This window comes from Mugil cephalus, chromosome 1, assembly GCF_022458985.1.
Source record: "Mugil cephalus isolate CIBA_MC_2020 chromosome 1, CIBA_Mcephalus_1.1, whole genome shotgun sequence".
NCBI lineage: Eukaryota > Metazoa > Chordata > Actinopteri > Mugiliformes > Mugilidae > Mugil > Mugil cephalus.
In genome coordinates this window covers 46,161,673-46,182,851 of record NC_061770.1, presented here as the reverse complement: position 1 = coordinate 46,182,851, position 21,179 = coordinate 46,161,673, and the positions used below count along the sequence as shown (strand labels likewise).

The window sequence follows — 21,179 nt, the reverse complement described above, 5'->3', positions numbered from 1 at the left end:
TTTCGGGACGAACGACATGTGCGCAAATACTGGAGCATGAACTCGCTCAGTGTGTTCCAGCCCGGGCGCCAAATTGCACTTGTTAAAGCGTACAGTTGGTGCGCGAGTGAGTGTACATCTAGACGTCTTATTGATTGCGCGCCAGACCGAGAGAGGGTTTTTCAAAAAAAAGCCTGTCCGGAGGGCTCCATATGGAGCATTGATGTCAGGGAGTGCGGTTGAGAAGAAGGGGAGAGAGACGGAGGGAAAGAAAATGAAGGGAGGGAGAGGGAGACAGAACCAGGAGAGGCCTTTTCTTTGGCTTTTCTGCCTCTGTCATTAAGCTCTCCCATGTCAAAGACAGATGGAGCTGGTGCCTCGTGCGTGTATGTGTATGCGAGTGCTTGCAAGTGGAGACCGAGGTGACCCACCCAACCCCACACACACACACACACACACACACACACACACACACACACACACACACACACACACGGCCCTGCCCTTGATTCTGCCCCCAGCGGGGCGTATCGGGGCAGCTACCAGACCTCTGCCATCTGCACTCAGTCAGCCCCCGGAGGGTCAGACAAGCTCATCAGCAGTCGGTTAACTTAGTCACTTCTTCTATCTGCTCATGCAACAACACACAGGCGAACGTTTTCATCTTTCTACAAGATCACTTTCAGGGCTTTTTCTGTTTTAGTTCTTCTTTTTTTAGTTTCATCACAACCTCTCCTGATGCGAGGGAGTGACACACGGCCGGTGTTTGGTTGGCGGCGTGCCGTACCGGCTGTGATCTGAGTCATTCGAGCGTCGCGTTCGACGCGAGAACGCACCGCTGTCTTTTTTTTTTTCTTTTATGACAAAATAATTTTTTGTTTGTTTATCCTCCGCCGCGGTGAAGTAACATATGGCAAACATTTGGTTAGCGGTTTGCTGCACCACTTTTAACGTGATGTCATTTAGATATTACGTTACATCAGATGCGAGAAGTCCCCCATTGTTTCTCAGCGTCGTGCATGAAGAGCATTTTCATCTTTTTAAGTGTTTGCTCAGCTTTTAGCGTTCTTCAAAACACAATCCTGAAAAGCTAAGAAAAGCCTCTTTTCTGTTTAACCGTTGTGGACGTTAAACAGCGGCTCTGCTGGAGGGGCCAGACTGTGACGGTGTTTGTTGTGCCCTCCGCTGCAGTTGCTGGCGTGCACGCTAACACGCGGCAGGCCGCGGTGCCAAGCTCAGAGCGAGCCCCCAGCTCCGGGCGCGTCTCCCCCGTTGTCTCTGTATCTGCGTGTCGAGACTCTCTGTCCACTCCCCCCGTTTCGTAATATCCTTCATTCCTTCCACCCATTCTTTCAAACACTTGTCCAGGTTTGAATTAGACCGCAGATTTAGTGCCCCGAACTTGGCCGCTCCGACCGCGACGTTTTTTTTTTTTCTTTTCTTCAATGATTAAACGTGTGCTCGAAAGACGTGCGTGTGATACTCATGCGGCGGGTCGCACACGCGCGCAGAAAGGCCCGGTGCTGCTGAGGAAGTGAGTGTGTATTAAAGGAAAAGGCTGATGTTTACTCTTTGCTGTGTGTTATAACTGAGCGGCGGCGTGTGTTGGAGCAGTGACATCAGTATGCAGGTATTTTTCAATGGGCTGCCAGGGCTAATGCAGCCAGCGGGCTTGAATTTCCAAATTTCTCGCACTTAGCCTGACCCCCCCCTCCACCCCCCCTCCCCTCCCCTCCTCCCTCCTAACCAACACACATTCACTTTGCTTGGTGAGACTTGTTAATTCCACCCATTTCTCTCTGTCCCATCTTGAAGCTTTAAACACGTCATACGCAGGTAAATGCAACAAGGAGCGCAGTGTCTCAATCTCAGGCTGTTCTCGTCTTTCAGATAGAGCAGATGTTATTGGCTGGGCTAAGTAAGACTTCAAGGCATGTTTGAACTCCTCACAGCTCTTTTTTTATAAGACTTTTTTTATAGGTTTTCTTGGTAAATCCAGCCTACGGTTTTGCTTTAGTTATTGTGGGTAAATGTGTGTTCGTGCTGGCGGGTGTCACTTTATGTACGATTGCCTCCTGAAGATGAACCCCTCCTCCAGCTCGCAGGATGAACGCTCTGCCTGATGGACAGTTTAATAGTTTGTATATGAAAGAGCGTTTTCAGCACTTGATTCAGTTTCTGAGGAATTCTGAAGAGCATTGTCATCTGAAAACATTGATTTAAACTGATTGTCTTGGTGTCATGGCACCTTCCCTCATGTTGGAGGCAGACAAACGGTGAAGTGGAAGGATATGATCTGAAAAAGTTAACGCTGGTTCATCTCGATGGACACGCGAGCATCAGAACTGGACTCTGGAATAATGGGAGAAGACGGCCTGGCTTTTCTTTTCCGTCACGTGGATGATCTGGGATTTGGGAGACGAGAACCCACTGATGCCATTGGGGCGTGTTGGTCTTTAGAAATACCCAGGTGATGGAACGTGCCGAAGTAACGTCCACATAAATGTCAGTTTCCACGGTTCTTAGAAGAACGTTACGTTGTAATGAGATCATCGTTGCTGCTTGGCTCCCTGGTTGGTGGATTCACAGCTGTATCAGCCTTTATACCTGCTGTTAACATGTGATGATCAATAACACACAATCTAAGGGTTGTGTGTTTTGATTTGTCCTCGGTGTTCTAAACGAGTTTGTGGATTTGTGAGCGAACACGGCACATTACTGATAAACACTCATTACGCACCTTTAAACAAGATTTGGCAGTGGAATAACAGGGAGAGCTGCAGTGAACGGTGTTTGCGCGGGCGATTATCTGCTTCATTGGGTTCTATTTCTAGTGTTTAGTTGTATTTGAGGAACAAATAAAGCAAAAGAATCTTGATGAACCTGAAAAAGTAAAAGTGTTGACACTTCATCTATTTATAAAACTGCTGTTGATACTAATCTTGTTCTCCTTTTTTATTGTCTACTTTTTTCCACTGAGCATTTTGAAAAAAGGGGAACAAAGTTACCAGGATCAGGAGCCTAACACATCACGACTGTATGAATGATTGGACGCGTATTAAAACCTCAGGCAAATTTCTTACCTACAAGCCTTTAGGGAACAAGTTACAAAACAACGCTTAACGTGTGGCTTGTTTGTAGCCAGAGTCCTTTGAGGTCACTACGCTTATTTAAAGACGTTTCATATGAAATGACGTGCTCCCGTGTACGTGTGTTATATATACCGGTGTCACTGGGGCGGCCCGTGGCCGCGGAGGCCGCGAGGCAGAGCGGTGCTGATAATGAGGTGTGCAGCCGCTCCGAGGAGTTGTGATATCTGCTATCAGCCCTCAGGCGGGGAAACCAGACACCTTTTTATAGGCCTAATCCCTCATCCCGTCCCTCCTCTTTTCTTCGCCCCGCTGTTCTTTCGCTCCGTCCTCCAGCTCTGTGTGTCTGTGCGCGAAAGGTGTAAATGCAAATCCATACGTCTGCGACCTGTGTTGGAGTGCTCTCGACCATCCTGCCGCGCGAGAGTGACATATGTGTGAAAAACGGGTTATTTAGGTGGAGATAGAAACGTTCACACTTATGTTTTATATCCGTAAAACTGGTGACTTGTAAAGACGTCTCTTTACTCAAAACGATGTCTTGCATAAATGCGTGCATTTATATTATTTGTGTTATTACAAGTAATTATTAAGAGCAAAGCTTGATGCATCTTTTTAAGCAAAATACATAGTTGTATGTCCTGGATCGGGGGCGTCCACGTGCACATTAGCGCACGCACGCATTGCCTGCCAGCTGACCCCAGAGGCTACACCCTAACCCTTGACCGTGAGCGTTTGAATGATGGAGCCTGGCGTCTGCGTGTTGTGCTTCGGTCTCCTGGGAGGCTCGACGAAAGATGGATATGTTATGCGCGTCTGTTTCCGTGCGTATTTGTCTATCTGAAACCTAGACAAAACACGAACGTGCTCGGCCAGAGACGTCGCACATCATCGTTTCCACGGCATCGGGGTTCAGGTTCGAAACGACGCAGCTGAAACATTTCGTTGTGTTTTGTCGGAGGCCGCGCGGAAAAAATGTTTCCGAAGGTGCATGTTTCGGTCGATTCCTTCGAGCTGTTTTGATGTTGCTCTGCAAGGAAAATGTCTGTCATAAGTTAAGCATAGATTCTCATCTATCTCTGGTCAGCATTTCCTCTGGTTTTGCAATCTAACATGGGGAGCGTGTGGATTTCACAAACACGTTTATGCTATTAGTAACAAACACACACACACACACACACACACACACAGTGGGTTCATTAAAGATCACATATTCTTGAGCAACACGGAAAAAGCCCGACAACTTCTCGTCATTTCGGATGAAAGCATCAGTGGTGGTTCATTTGAATGTCACCTGCAGGTCTGTTCTGCTGTGATCCATCACACTCACCTTTAATACTAAATAAAATCTGCTAAACCCAGACTGTTGTCAGCTTTGCCTGTACCCTGTCGGTGTGTATACTGAAACTTTCACCGGTTTTCAAAATGATTTCTTAGCCGTTTCTTCCAGTTCCTACGAAGAAGAGGAGGATTTATGGGTATATGCAGATGTGACTAGAAATACGATGAACCAGCCTGGGGTGATTTGTGCTTGTTTCTGGTACTTGCAGCGAGCTGTTTTAAATTTCTAAATCAGGCAATCTAGCAAAAAAATTATTCTCAGCGCTTTTCCACACAACACATAACACTCCCATCAGAGCTAAACGCGCCAAAGTCTATCTCTGAGATGTGTAACGTAGCGGCTGAACAGCTTGGTAATTTGCAGCGTTGCTTCTGTTAAATGAACGCGTTTGACTTGAAATGTAGGTCACTTCCTACCTGGGATATTTTAAGCTGTTCCTCAGTTGTTTGCCCCATCAAACAAATTATTAGTGAATCAACCTATCTGGTCTGCAGAATATTATTTATTGTCTTAAAAAGCTTTATGAACAGAAAACGCAACTTTGCTGCAGTTTGATTTATTAGCGATGCACCACATGCACCTGAGCAACAGGAACTAAAAGCATGTGCGCTCTGGCATCAGTGTGCGCGTCTTTACCAAGCACACACACACAGAGGACGTGTCATGGTGTGTATTTCGGGCTTTCTCTGAGCCTACGGGTGTTGATGTGCGCTTCTTCCTCGCCGCTGTTTGGACTGTCAGTCACAGCTGTCAAACACGTCCCCGTACGAACGGCTAGGCCCGGTTCACACACTCTCAATCAACCCCCCGTCGCACGCGCACGTGTTGACGTGTGTTAGCATGTGGGAGCGGGTGGTCGATTCTCTATTCATAGCAACTGCCATCCCTCTCTGTCAGCGGTACCTCATGTGTCATGCTACCTGTCAAAGTACGGCGGGAGAAACCTCACCGCTCCTCCACCGCACTCCATCCACGGGTTCATTTTATTCTTATTCCAAAGCGTCAGTGCGTTACACATGTATGTCTGAAAGCTATAGTTTAATAACATTTACTAAGAAATGGCTGGACAAATAAAAAAAGAAATTAAATTTGGATATCTGCCATGGATACAATTTTCTTTTTCAAACACAGATTTGATGTACAGTGTCCACGGTTGTAACGGGTTTGAAAGTCTAGCGCAGGGTCCAGACAAACATTTATCCTCATAATTCTCTCGTCCGCCGATGACGTTCTTGATTAAATGTTTTCTTTATAATGTGTCTGCAAATTTAAACAGACTGGATTTAAAGTTTAGTTTTGACCAGCAGTCAGAAATCAGTTTTATGTTGTATATGTCAAAACTGTTAAAATCCTGCAAGTTATAAGCAGAAAATACACGGCCGTAGTTCTGAGCTCAAACGTGTTTGTGTTAGCTCCAATTTTAGTTAGAAGTTAATCGAGGATAAGTGAATGGATAGTTTTTTATGGTGGGGCTACATTTGTAGGTTTTTGCTGTAAGGTGATGTCTTTATTTGCACTGTAAGTGCATTACGTTGTCAGCCACTATTAACATGTAACTGACTGTAAGAAAAAAAACCATAAAAGATGTCCTGCTTTTATCAAAGAAACAAGACGATTATTCCTGATGAACTGTAGACGAGATGACTTACCATGCTTTACTGCACGAACTGTCTGATTTCTAGATGACTGGATCTGTGTCTTTGGTCCACATTTGACTTTTTCTTCTAAAACCTTGTTTTAAGGGATGCTCGCTATGACTTGCGGTTGCGTGTGTGCTCTGAAACAGGCCTGAGGGGAAGGTTAGTGAGGAGTTTCACTTTGCGTCTTAGTCGTATCTGTTGTTGGTTAGAGGTGTTGGGGTTTAATAAGCTACCACAAAAAATTGGTCTGTCACCCTTGGGGTGCTTTTGTGTTCGGCGTCTGAGGTATCGAAGCGTCTGTCTGGTGTCACTTTATGAATGTTTGTGGCCATCTGTGTGAAGAATATGCTTTTTGGGGTAATATTTCTTTCTTTCTTTTTTTTTTTTAGGCGTAAACAAGATATTAACTGTTATTTGTACAATACTGTCTTTTTAGTTTAATTTTGGATTGGTGTGAAATTTGAAAGGCAGCGTCTATATCAGCGAATTCAATTTTTTGGATGAAAAAATATTTTTACCTTAAAGGCCCTGTGTGTATGATTTAGTGACATCTAGTGGTGAGGTTTCCGATTGCAACCAAATCAATTCTACATCCATGTCCCCTTTTTCCTGGTATGTAATGAGCATATGTGCATACGTGACTGGGCTGCCATAGAAACATGGTGGGATGAACTTGTACTACAAAAAAGTGGTGTTTTGCATTTGCGATAAACGCTACATTTTTATTCTCACCACACACTGGTCCTTTAACATTTTAACGCCCACACACGTGACGTAACTTTTGTTTTCTTCCCGTAGAATATACATTTGTTGGCAGCATAGACAAGCTTTTATCAATTTTCCAACAGTTGCCAGGCAGAACCAGTTCAGCGCCAGCAAACAATGCTAACAATTTGTTTGGTGAGCATCACCCGCCGCCGTAAAGGAGAAGCTGGCTCTCTCGGTTTACAACGTTGCATCAGAATGGAAATATTGGGCTCTAAACTATGCCTTCAGACAAACAAGCAGGTGACAAGACAGAAGTGTTACTTTCTACTTCTCTGATTTTCTGCGTCTGAAAGGTTGAGCCAGGCGCTAAGCGCTCTGTGTTTTTCTTTTAGGAGCCTCGCTCTGTCAGTTACAAGACAGTCGAGCCAGCAGACAAAGCAGAGCAGAGCGCTTCTGCTAGTCACGGCCCGTAAAACGAAATGGAGAAGAAATGCTGACTGCAGACAGGTGCTCTTTAAATGTCCCGTTACATTAAGTGTGGCTTTATTTTGAGGAAAAACTCTGTAGTAGTTTTTAATACCAACACAGTTTGCACATGAGCTGCTTTGTGTAATTGTTCTCTACATTAAGGAAAAGTAATAAGTCGTATTCACACATTAACCGACATGTGGTGTGGATAAAAATGACACAATTTCTTAGCAGCTTTGGAGAAATCCAGGTGTAACTTTCACCCAAGAACACGGATCTTATGAAACCGTTCTTTCTGCAGATGTTTGCTATTAGCTATGCTACATGTGCTACACATATATTCACCGGCTAACAAGTTATAAATGGCGTTTTGGTTTTTTATACATTTTTTCCCTTTTAGTATAACTGTTAATTGTGTAGAATCTGTCCACGATCTAATGAGGTGTTTTTGAATTGCTCTTGTTCCTTAAACCGTCCAAACCCAAGGACTTTGGTATATTACTAAAGTTACTATTTGTATTTTAACATAATCATCAAGTCCGACATTTGAGAAACTGAAATCATTGAGACATTATCTCAAATTATTTATATATTACTTATTTATATGATTATTTTTTCTTATTTTCTGCTACCTATTGTTGACTGTTCATAGATGTGTCAGTAGATTTTCTTAGTCCTTATAGTATAGTTCTTACTCTTTGGGTTTGATGGACACAAACACTATTGAACTTGTAATCCACCTCTCACCTGTAAACGGAGAGACTCTTTGTACCTGTCTCATGCCAGTTCACTGCCCTTGGCACACTTACCTATTGGTAACCACGCCAGGCTAAGCTACCATCAAGTTGGCTTAGCGGTTTAATGGGGCTATCGGGTTCCTGTTTAATAGGATATTGCCAACGCAGAGAGGCTTGTTACAGAGTTCATAAACAGACGTGGGAAGGAAGGGAAAAGCAGGAGAGATCAGTTTAACAGTTTACAAGTTGTGAAAGCAGATGGACTCCACGGAGATTCGCGCTACACGCTTTATCCTTCGGTGCCATTAATGGCAAACGTTTCTTTTGGAGGACGTTGCGGTTATGACCAAAATATTTATTTGCACAGCTTTTTCCAGAGCACCAGTGAGGCCGATGAGAATTCGGTTGAGCAAGCGAGATCCGGCCTGGAACAGCAGCGTCGTGTTTGATCAAACGGAGCCCTGGAAAAACGGGCAATGCAGTGACACCATTTGGCCAATCACAGCAAACGTCCACCAGCCTGTAACTACCGTCGGATTTAATGGCGTTGATTCGGCGGTGACGTTACCGTGCGTTCCCAGTGGTGTCATTTTAGCAGTATTACAAATGTTATTGCACATTACAATGTCGTTTGACGATCTGATGATTTTCTTTGCTAGTTTATTTTGGACATTAAAGCGTGAAGCCGTTAAATTGAGTTAGCTCACAGACCCCGAGAGAGAACACGGCCGTTTAGAGGAGCCATAAGAGGTTCTACCTGAGTAGTTCTGCTTGTCATCACTCACATCCCCCACATTGTATCCAGAAGAATTAGTGAGGAGGAGAAAGAAGGAAGCAGAGAGTGAGCAAATCACACCAGACCAGGCTTTCATGTTCATACGAAGTAAAAAAAAAGACACAGTTTTGTATTGGTAACGTCTTGTTAAGAGAAAGTTTTCTTCGCGTCTTGGGCGGAATAAAGTCAGACTTTGTGTATTTCAGCGAAGTCGCACAATCGTGACCTTGAGCCGGGGGTGAACTGTGGCACCTCGCTGGAGGCAAGCCTGCCTAAAAAAAACTGCAGATGCAACAGTCAGCATGCCTCTCCGTTTGCCTTTGCAAATTCACCTTTCGTGGTTTCCTGCCACTTGGTCTTTTCTTGTTGGTGTTTGTTTCTGTAGCGGGTGCATTAGTAGAGGTGAATGGAAATGTGAACGGTGGTTTTTCACAGAATATGCAAACTCGGCTCTTTTAATAGATGATCTCCTTAATCTCTGCTCCACTTCACAGTAAAAACCTCTCTCGCCGTCCACAATATTTACATGTAACCTCATTTGTGACTTGAATCGTGATGCATGCATAACTGCAAACATGCATGAGGTCTTATCTGCTATGTTCCCTTATGGGGTTGAGCTTTTATTTAAGTAATGCATGAAGAAATAGCGAGTGAATGCAGCTGCGATTGATCCACATTGCTTGTGTGAAATGCACGCACGGCTTCTTGCAGAGTATCTCCTTATTTCACCTTCCTTTTCTCTGTCTCTCTCTCTACATACACATATATCCGCTTCTAAATCCCTTAATTTTATCTCTCGGTCGATCCCGCTCTTCCTCTTTCCACAATGCACCATCCACTTCTCCCGGCCTCGCCTTTAATCTCGCCCAGCACTTTCCCTGCAGTATTCCTTCCTCCATCACTCCTCGCTCGCAGCGGTCGGGGTGAGGTTTAGAGGCGGGAGGAGGGGGGAGAGAAGAGAGAGAAGCCGTCTGGAATCCATTAGCCGGTTGAGGCATCAGAGTTTCACTGTGGGAACCTTATTGATTGCCCTCCTTTCTAATTATTCCACCTCCATTCCCCTCCTTCTGTCTCTGGCACCAATCAGGATCTCGGTTATTCCCTCCCTCTCTCTTTCCTTTCTCTTTGCTATTTTCATCCCTCTTTTTGTGGTGTCATGCTTCTTTCTTTTTTTTTTTCTTTCTTAAAGAAAATTTCCCCACCGTGCCTGCGTGCCAAAACTCTTAACCAGTGACACACTGTCTGTGTTTGATGATGGCATTAAAGATGTATTGACACACTTATCAGCGCCGCGCAAAGCCACCACATCCTACACGACAAATAGGAAATTAATCGTTGACACGCGAGCGCTCCTATAAAGCCACCTCCACGTGCTGCCTACATATACAAGCCCCGTGTTACCGTAGTGCCTCAAGAGATGGATGTTTGGGCATTTATAATCCTCACCTGATTATCCGCCATAACGGTAGCGCATTATTTGACATATGCACCTTTTCTTGTCGAGTGTATTGGGTAGAGTTGGAAATCTGATGCGCCGCTCCAACAATTGGCAGAGTTGGCCTAGTAGGGCTCGCTCACATGAATCAGGTTTTCGGGTGAAACCGCATAAATCTTGCACGTTGAGGCCGACCGTCATGACGGATTTTTCGGTGACTGGAACCGCGCCCTTTTTGAATTCAGGTCACAGGGTGAAAAGGCTTTTTTCACTTTCCGTCATTCGTGTGGGCGCCCCCGAATAAGCCCCGTCCCTCCACCCTGTAGCCCAGCAGCAATGGTGGAGACGGTGCTGCATCAGATATTGACCCTTGTTGGGTGGATAAAGTGATATATACTGTTACTGTGTCTATGCACAGGGTTGATGCACATGCTCGGAAACTTCTTATTTTTTTTGGCTGAGTTCTGTAGCAGAATCAGCGCCACCTAAGCCTTGGATATGTACTACAGCAGGGGTGTCAAACATAAGGCCCGGGGGCCAAAACTTGCCCGCCAGAGGTTCCAATCTGGTCCGTGGGATGAATTTGCAAAAATTACACTGAAGATAACAGCTGAAAATATTCAGTAAAATAAGAAATTGCACTTGCACCTTGCACTTTGTATTTCTTTACATTAAAGTTAAGGGGAACATGAGGAGTTGTCATTATTTACATGTTAATAAGCTATTGTGTTACTGGTCTGGCCCCTGAGAGATCGGAGTGTATGAGTGTGGCCCCTTTACTAAAATGAGTTTGACACCCTTGTACTACAGCCTTTCTCCAACTAGACGTAGTTTTGCAGTGGATTGACTTTTACAGGGAAATTCTTGAAACGGCACCAAGGAAAACCAGAGAAAACACGTCTTCAGTCGTCTGTCAGGAAATTATTTCGAAACTAACATTTTTTTAAATGCCAACACATTTGCATTTTCTGGCATTTACAAATGTGGTTTCGATGCTTTTAGTCCTCGTACACATTCCTGTGACCCTTTCATATTATTCACTGTTGGTCAGCCATAGTGAGACTAGAGACATGTCCTTAGTCTGGGGGAAATTGGTTGCAGTCATAATGTGGTAGATTCTGATTCTTGGCGTCCAAGTTTAAAAACAAGAAAATCATCTTGAGTCTCCGTTCAATAAATAGAAAAGGGACATTGTGTTCAAGCTCTTAATCACTGTGCACCAAACAAAATAAACTTCCAAACCACCGTGCTACACTGTGCTACACTGTGTAGCATAATGGACAGCGATGCTAACCGGCCTTGATAAAGATGTGATGCTGACTGTAAAGTGTGTGTGTGAATGTAGCTTTTTGGAAGCTGAAAAGTTCTCCTGTGTGGTTGATAACACAAATGAACACAATCGTGTAATTTCCTGACCACCAACACTGTTAAACGTACATGAGTGAAACTGATACAAATGAAGCATTGTCTTTTTTCTTTTTTTTTTAACCACAGCTGTATTTACAAAGCGTCCATCGGATCCTTTATTGCAAGAATGTATTGACGCGCCATAAAGCGTTTAGAAATGCATTGTAAACCTCAGTGGACAGCATCAAGCAACCGTCGGCCACAGAAGCAGACTGAGACTTTTGCGTCACGTCGGTCATGTCTGGACCACAAAGTTGCACTCGAACCCACCACATAGAAAACACCGAACAGCCTGCAGGCACGTGTGTTCTGCATGTTCACGACCGGAAGGGCTGCTGTTTAGGCCGGGAGGTTGACAGCACTGGTTGCCGTGGAAACATTTGTGCGTTTCGAATGTAGAAATGCCTCCTGTGTGTCCGCTGGACTCGTCCCTTTGGGGATTCGGGAAAAAAAGCCGGCGACGCGGGTCAAACTAGAGGCAGCGCTGTGGGACAGACACCGTGGACATAGTCATAGACTGAGACTTGGCCGAGACCTCATGGTTCTACCGGTCGCTTGCTGTAGGCTAAAGTGTGCGAGTGATGCACCGCTAAAGATCTGTAGGCGGAGTTTCCACTTTCAGGCTGAGTAGGACCTGCACGCTGTGATTTGATCCTGAGACTAATGACGCTCTAATTGTCGGGTTCATAGTGCGGGTGTGCGTGTGGCCCATCACAAACACATGCCATAAAAAGCCAAAGATGAAAGAGCCTCTTATCTACAGTTGTAGACCAGTGAGCACTAAGTGTTTATTGCTCGCATTCAGCTTATTTTGCTTATATGAAATCGAACTGCTTAAAATGTTGTTCCAGGGTTTTCAGCTGATTAGCGACGGTGTCAATACTGCTACTCTGCTTTTGTGTCCCCGTTGCAAAAATGCAGCAAATCGTGTTTTGATGCGTATTTCTACATGTTTGCGGACTTAGTGGTGTCTTTAAAAAGAAAAAAAAAGAAAGAAGGAAAAGCTCGACATGCTGAAACACGTTTTCACCAACAACAAAACAAGAAGCGGACCATAAAAGCCACCCAGAGTCGTGATATGTCGCAAGCTCACGGCCCTTTTTTTCTGCACATGTGGTGTCGGTAGTGGTTTCCCTGCTACATGCGATGGATGACTTAAGAGTTTTCAGATATGACTCAACCGCAGGTTACTGATTCATCAACCTTTCGGCGGGCTCAGTTTTGCTTGAAGCCGGCTTTCCACCTTTTAGGGGCTGCTGTCGTGATCACGGAACGTATTGATTCAACCCCCGAGGTGCCGTCGTGACCCCGGAGCTAAAAATACCGCGGCAAACTGAGGGGAAACGGCGTGGAAGCGCTCGAAAAACGCCACACGGGCCGGCCGTGTGTCGTCCTCCCGGTTTGCGTTTTGCTCGACCGGATCAGATCACACCCCGCTTTCCTTTTTTTTTTTTTTGTGGGTGTAAAGTTTAGAGCGTCGAGGGGGGTCTTGGAGCGGCCCTGCAACTCGCGCCGTTGCACAATCGGCTTTTTGACTGCTGTCAAAAGGTTTGATTTAAGCGCTCGGGGGAAAGCTGAGCTGTGTTTCCTGTGTGTCATACGGGAATAGCTGCACACCACGGACGCATTAATTTAGAAAACGGCTGAATCGTTAGTTCTGAACATTTCGGGGTAAGGGAGAATAAAAGAAAAGCGTCTCCGCGTTCTAAATATATAATGGCATGCTGTCAGTCCGTCACACTCTCTGTTTACTAAAAAATCTTTTTAATCACGATTTTCAGTTATTTTTACTCTGCATATTTTATTTGCGAATTCGCACAAGAGATTAATCAGTCTTCTCAAGTGAGAGCCGCACCACCCGGGGCTCGTTTGTACGTAACGATGACAGCTTTTGGAATAATAGAACGATTCCCCCTGTTATATTTCAGTGCCCTCTAGTTTACAAAACGCTAAATTAGATGTTAAATCAGAGCAAATGAAATTTGCCCGAGGCTCTTTACGTGCTATCGAACTGAAAGGATGAAGAAATGATCGTTTATCAAGTTAAATGCCTTTTTCGCTGGGGTTTTTGTGGCTTTGCTTTCAGTCAGACGAACAACAAGGGCTGTGGCGCGACCGCATCTGCGACGTCGTGGATGTTTAAAAGCTATTAGCTTTAAAAGCCTGAGCGCGCTCAGAAGCGGGTGCGATGTCAAGCCTCAGACCGTGCAGGAATCGTCGTTTAAGTTGCTAAAACTGGACGGCGACGCTGGAAACGGTAATCAGTTCGTCTGAAACCGGGAGACGGTTCTCCCCAGACGACGCGCGGCGTGTTTGGACACGCGAGGCATTAGTCGGATTCACCTGCTTTAACCTGCCTGCTGCCACGAAAGCATTAGAAAAACACACGGGGCGCTCGGGCCGAGTCTGCGCCGCAGCGGCGCGCCGTCAAGGCCTCGCCGCGCGCTCCTGTGCGTCCGTGCGTGTGTGTGTGTGCCGTTTTGCAATGCAGTGTTTACTCTGCGTGTGTTTGTGGTTGATAACCGGCTCGCTCATGTTTTCTTCTCACTCTGTCTCTCTGCAGGAAGTTCGGGGAGCGCCCTCAGCCACAGCGCCTAACGAGGTGAGTGTGCACACGTGTTCCCCCTGAGACCGGGCTTTGTTGTCATAGCGTGTGTTTGTTTGTTTGCGCCCACTGAGCGACCGTTTGAGAAGACGCGCCCCTCCCTGGAGTGTTGATCGTCAGAGCTTCTTTTACAATCTTTAATAAAAAAAAAAAAGAATCTTAAATTATCACACGAGTCAGAACATTATGACCACATTTTTAATATTCTATAGGTCTCCCAACACATTTATAACTCAGAGATTAGACATGGTCCTTCTGAGAGTGTCTTGTCTGACATTCTAGTATCAGAATGATGTTAGTGGGGGTCTTTGGGTCCTATGGGTTGAGGGGAGGGGCCTCTGTGGATCATCCCACAGATACTTGATCAGTTTGGGTTCTAGTGAATTTGGAGGCCTGGTCAACACCTTGTGCTGTTGTTCATGTTTTTTGAGCCTGAATCAAGTGTCGTTGCTATAGGGTGGGGGCCTAGTCTGGTTTAGGTGGGTGCTACATGTCTAAGTAACATCCACATGTGTGAATACCAGGTGCAAAAGTTTCCGAGCAGAACTCTGAATTGACACAAGACGGTCGATGTTGCTCACCTCACCTGTCGGTGGTTTTAATGTTGTGGCTGATCGGTGTATATCAGCCACAGTTTGGGCTCAAACAAGCTTGTTTGTGGCTGTGATTTCAAAAATCTGTGATTCAGAAATCTGAGCTGATCGGCCTTTGATTGTGTATTAGTTAGCTCTCAAGTCAATCGTGACTTTTTTTTTTAAAATAGACTTGTGTCGTTTCCCACAGGCATTAGTGCGACTATTGCTCAGGTCTGTCATGTAAAAACACACTCCCTCACAGGAGGTGATGGCAGGATTCATCATGAGCACATCCGACTCAGACACAGCTAAAAAGCTGCAAAGCCAACAACGCAATGTTTTAAAAGCAGACGACTTCTTCTACTAACAACAATAAGGCATCATGAGCTTTAGGGATCGGAGTGAGACTAACTACTAGAGAGATGAGATGCTTTCCAGGAGCATCAGGGCAAAACACAACGCCACCACCGCCGCCGCCACCGCCGCCGCATTGTTTAAGTTATTTGAGACGTGCAAAACTATTTGTTTTGAGGCTGTGGCGGCCCCGCTGCAGTCTGGGGTAATTAATTGGGAACGCCTTGCTCGTGTCGAAACAACCTGCGTTTCCTGCAGTCGTTTGTGAGGAAACACGCCAGAAAATCAATACCTCACCTTATCCAAGGACTCGCAGTGTGGCCGTGCCCTCTGTGCACCGACCGCGGCGGTGCGTCGGCCCCGAGCTTTAAATAGCCGCGCCGCCAGTTTGTGATCATTCCGCTCCTCGTGAGTCCGTTCCAAGTCATTCGAAGCAACGTTCGCTGATGGATGTTGCGGCTCGCTCGTGGAGCTTTGCGTGCGTCTCCGTGCGCACTTGTTTGCTCATTGGCGTTTGTTGCCGAGAGCGGGCATCGGTCGGCCTGTGCGCGTCGTGCGCGCGTGGCTCTCAGCGGGGAAAATGAGGGGTTTGCGTATTGCCCTGGAACAGCCGCGCACGGTTTTTGGAAAAAAAAAAGGGGCCACGGCACCTTTTGATGTGTCCCCCCTCTTCATTCATGCGCTGCCAGTCCGCTGGCTATGGCCAGAAATATGACGGACACAAAACACTGTTTAACCAGCGGCCCGAGGCACAAACACGACGTGTAGCATTGTGTGTCACGATGCTCCGTTCTTTGTGTTTGTTAATGAGTCTGCGTCAGTGTCCACTTGTGTGCAGGTTTGCTCGCACACTTGTAGCCGGGTGATTTTTTTTAACAGAAACCGTTGTTTTTTTTAGAGAGCGAGAGCTCCGGGTCCTGCAGGGCCGCACTGTCAGGAAGGCTGCTCGACTGGAAATACAGTACGTGCACGTGCACACGCCTCCGTCTAAGATGCACACAGACATCCAGCCTGGATACGCGGGGGGAGGGAGGGAGGGGGTGAGGGCCCTCCCAGGCCCGATCCTCCCAAACAAAAGAGGAGGAAACCATCGCTGCACGGGGCGAAACGTCACCAAAACCACCATTTACTTTTCTCAAGAACTATTAACACAGCAAACATGCGGTCGCTGTTAATGGTTTCATTTTCTGTGCGATGCTCGAGGTTCATTCACACCTGACTTTCCCCGTTTCGCCGCCGCGACATCAGCCGGGTGATGCGTTCGTTTTTTGCTTCACATGAATTCTAAATGTGTGGTTTCCTCCGCCGCGCTCGCTGTTGATTCTGTAGGCGCAGCGAGGAGATTACCAAGCCGCTGTTTCTAGGGTTTTTAGACGATGAAATGTGAAGGCCGGGCCCACGATCACTGCGCTTTAAGCGCCTTTCTGTCGGTGTTTTAGAGGCTCGCGGGGGTCAAACGCCGAGGCGGCAGGACCATAAAAGGGAGTCGAGCAACGTGAAGAAATTACTCATTGTTGACGTTTTAATCCAAGACTGACACTCCAAATAATGCGATCCAGCTTTTGTGATGCAGAAGAGCGCACGCTAATTGCAGTCTGATCATCTTAATTGAGCTGTTCCACGGTGCGTTCGTGTACCCCTCCTCTCTCTGTGTGTGTGTGTGTGTGTGGTCACAGGGGGTCTTGTGACAGTCCCACTCTGCTGTAGACGCTGTGGCAGATGTACAGGACAGATGCCCGTCTGCTCCGCTGCATCTGTAGCCTGGCTTAACACAGCCCCTCCTCATGCACACACACACACGCACGCACACACGCACGCACACAGTGCCTGCTGTTGAATATACGGCTGTTTTTTGTAAATCTGTCTGGCACGTTTCTGTCTCGCTGCACAAGTGCTCTTCCTTTTTTCTTTCTCTCACTCGCCTCTCCCCGTCTTCTTCTGTTCTGTGAAGCCCCTCATCACCTTTAAAAACAAAAAAAAAAAAAAAAAAAAAAAAGTTAAACCTGTTCCTCTGTCACTTTCCTGTGCGGTTGTTAGCGTTGCTGCTACGGTGGTTCGCCTATTGACTTGAACCTCCCTTTACCCTCGACTCCCGTCACTGCTGAAATAGCTCATTGACGTGTGCTTCATTTCCTCGGTGCATTTGTGTTTTTTTTTTTGTTTGTTTGTTTTTTTTTTTAATTCATGCATGCATCGAGCTCGGTTAAAGAATCCCCCTTTTTTTCACATTTGTGTGTGTCTGCACGCCACCCTCGCACAGGAAGTTAAGCTGTGCCCTGGTCACTGTCTCTCTCACTTCTCCTTCCGTCTTTAGCACTCAGGAAGAGACTAAATCTCTATCCTGTGTGTGTGTGTGTTTCATTATGTGTAAGAGATGAGTGATTACTCAGTTGTCCCTCGGCGTCACTGATCCCTCCAGTTTTCATAAGCTTTAGTCTTTACACGTCCTCTTCGACGTGACTCGCGTTTTACCTGAAATCGCGCGGAACGTTTTTTTTGACCGTTGCTCCGTCTCGACTCCCCTCCCGCCTCCGTTTCCCTCGTCCTGTCTTGACGTATTTGGGTGTCGCGCGTCTGTCGATAACGCTCTCGAGCTGCAACCGCAGTTTATTTGGACGCACCTACTCCACGTTGTCATTAATTCCACCTTAATGCCCGCGTTAGCCCTCTTTAAATAACGTGCGCGCTTAGTTAAATATTCAAACCTCACTTCCTAGGAATCTTCTTGCTGCACCGTTGCATCAGATTAATGCATATTACATGTCGTGGGCGACATTTCGTCCACGTTTCCCCCCTAAAAATCCAGCTTGACATATGGTATCTCTGTAAACATTGTTTCCCCCCACTAGAACGGAACATGAAATTCTGCGGGTTTGAACAATGCTTGGCTCCGGAGACGCGAGTTCGCGTGGACGGACCCACTGCTGAGTTACATTCGCTCATTCGGATTCGGCTGATTGCTGCCACATGTGGCGTTATCTGCTCAGCATACAGAGTGTCATTGATAATGAGGGCATTTGCACGGGGCGGCGTAGAAAATCTCACAGCGAGTCTTACGTGGAAGCGTTTCTGCCTTCTTGAATGGGCTCGCTCCATGCCAGCCACAGTGGTCTGGAAGGCCTCTGTGATCAGTGAAACAGTGTTAACCACAAGCCAAGGCTGTCTGCACGTAACCTGCCCGCCGCTCGTCCTTGAGTCTGGTGTCTCGAAGTAGCTGTGTGGCAACTTATCTGAGTGTTTGATAAGACTGTTTCTGTAACTGTCAGAGTCAGCGAATCGCGTCTGATCTATTTGCTGTTTTACTTCCTTAACGCCGAAGGGCTGGAACGGAGTGACTTTATGCCTCGGCTCCAACGTCACTGGAATAGCTGAGCTCTCGCAATGTCAGAGCTTAACCACAATTTAAAGGGTTACATTAGTCCACTTGCATTGTGTGTTAATAGTAGTGTCATACCTCAAACATTTATAGACTGATAGAGGCTCTGTTTGTGCTTTCTGATTGACTTATCTTAGAAGTTAAGACAGATTTACCACTGACATTAACTTTATTTTATATCATTTCTTGAATTTTGTATTTATAGAGGGTTATAGACAGTAGTACTGTAATAATTGTGGACTGTTGTTTAGAGTCTCAGTGTGGGGGCAGAGAGGTGTAAGTGGACCTGAGGTGGGTGGGTGATGCCGAGGCAGACACCTATCAACCTATGACGGCACCCGGTTGTCTCTTAAAAGTAGCCACACCCTTTTTACGCAAAAATTCAAGACGTCATCTAATTTAAATGGGTGCTATGTATTAAAATGCACCTCTCACCTGTGTACAGTCCAAAAATAAAAACATTTGTTAGACCAGACTGTAAACATGTTTTGTTTCCGATGTAAAGTTTGGCATTTTATTGTGGAGGCCCTCAAGTGGCCGTTTGAGGAACTGCAGTTCTTGGTTAAATTTTGCAACTGTATGCAAATTAGGAAATGTGATGCAGCTGATACGCACTGTACGTACAATGCGTCAGCGCAGGGTGCCGCCCGATCGTGACCTGCACCCTGCCGGCCTCACGCGAACAGGCCTGAACCTTGAGTTCTTTATATAATCAATCAGCTGTGAACAGAGGAGTCCTCCTGGGCTTAGAGTGTGTGAATCAGTGTTTGATGCCGATGAGTGTGTCGTTCCCTTCCCGGAGAGAGAGAGAGATTACGTCCTCTAGCGTCATCTTAAGCACGTCCACAAAGCGTTTTAATCAAACCTCCGCCTGCTCTCGGCCTCTGGCTGAGGCACCTTTTTCCTGGCTCGATTTAATTTTCTCCATGTGGCGCTTAAATAATATCAGGCAGCACCGGATCAGTCAAATGGCCTCAAATGTTTGGAATCCTAGGATTGTACCTTCATCTATTTCTTTTTTTTTTTTTTTTTTGGAGGGGGGGGGGGGTTGTAGCTGCTGGTGTTCGACGAAGATAATTTAACTTTGGCGTGAGACTGATATATTCATGAAATAAAACATTTCCAGTCCATTATGAAATGGATAAACCACAATACCTCTTGGCCTTCGTCCTGCTTCTCCTCCTCCTCCTCCGACACACACACACACACTGCTGTGAGGGGCCCCTTGCTTTTCATAACAAAGGCCCCGTCTAACCCGAGCGTGCGGCCCAGGATTGCGTGGCAGAGTGGAAAGCTGTGTGCGTCTGAGTGGGAAGCCCTTGGAGCACCGCGGGGTGTCAGGTGTCACCGACGTCTGCGCGCACATCGGGGCCGGGGCGCGTTTCTGTCCGTGCGTCCGACGCGTCTTAATTGTGCGCCTAAGCCTGATCTTTCCCCTCATCTCAGCCCAGCACGAGCTCCTCCAAATATTAAAATAATTTTGTGTATGTAAAGGAGGCGGGGAGGAGGAGTTGGGGGGGGGAGGTTTTGGCAGGGCTGACAGGGGTAATTGGAGCACGGACCTTGCAACATTTTGACACGAGATGAGGAATCTTTGCTGGTGAGCTCAGCTCTGTTGTTTTTGTTTTCTCAGCTCTCGTGTTTTCTTTTTCCCCCCTTCTTTCTTTCTTTCTTTTCTTTCCTTCTTTCTTTACCTCCCTCCCCCAGTCCCTCCTCTCCCTGTGTCTTCATCTCCCCTTCCCCTTGCCTCCTCTTCTCCCCCATGTTCCTCGCTGTCCCCCTGAGCCGGTCATTAACGGTTCAGTCCACCCCCACCTCAAATCCACCCAGCTGGGGGAGAGCAGAGCTTTTTTGGCCAGCGGGTTGTGCAGGCCGAGTCTTTCCAGGGGTCAAAGCGAGTCGAATGTACATGTTCGTGCATGATCTCAATCCACACGCGACACCTTTTTTTTCTGTTTTTTTTTTTTTCTCTTCTCTACACTGAAGCATTGCCTTTTAAAGCCTGCTCACCAATCTCCCAATCACCGCCCCCCCCCATACCCCCCTCCATCCGGTTGCATCTGCTGCTAACTAGTCTGTTAATGAGGCTCTCTTCTTCTGCTTTCTCTCCCTTTGCAGAGAAGCGATGAGGAACTATTTGAAGGAGCGAGGCGACCAAACCGTCATGATCCTGCACGCTAAAGTTGCACAGAAATCCTACGGCAATGAGAAAAGGTGAGTTGAAACGACGGCGTCCTCGTTGGCCCGTTACCTGTCACCTGTTAGCATGTCATGGGCAAAAACAAAAAAAATGCAAAGGTGAAAAGTTGTCCCCCTATGTTGCATCTTTATTACCATTTTCGAATTGGCCACAATATTATAGATATGGTTTTATCTCTGTCTCCACACTTGGATTAAAACATTGCACCTGCAACATCAATTATTGTTAGAAAGGAACAGCATGACTGTTTGGAAAATCCATTGAGGAAATCCTAAGCGACTGCTTGAGATTAGCTCAGCATAAAAGATGGCGTCTTTACGTCTGTGTCTGAACAAACCCCCTAAACTCACTGGTCAGCAGGGTGTACGTTTCACAGCACAGATTTAAGAAGCCGTCACCACATTTTGGCGAAACGAAAGGAAAAGGGCGACTTCATTATCTCAGTGTCTTCATTACTTTTGTATTAAAATGGAGGCCTAGTAATTATTT

General features: G+C 46.3%; 1 protein-coding gene across 2 annotated transcripts in view; it reads left to right on the top strand.

Moving 5' to 3' along the window:
• rbpjb (recombination signal binding protein for immunoglobulin kappa J region b) overlaps window positions 1-21,179 on the top strand; it is a 42,837-nt gene that overhangs the window by 10,103 nt on the left and 11,555 nt on the right. For both annotated transcript variants that reach the window (XM_047609234.1, XM_047609240.1), the window contains exons 2-3: window positions 14,144-14,182; window positions 20,609-20,704. In XM_047609234.1, the coding sequence (XP_047465190.1) occupies window positions 14,144-14,182; window positions 20,609-20,704 (135 nt within the window). The remainder of the gene's footprint in view (window positions 1-14,143; window positions 14,183-20,608; window positions 20,705-21,179) is intronic.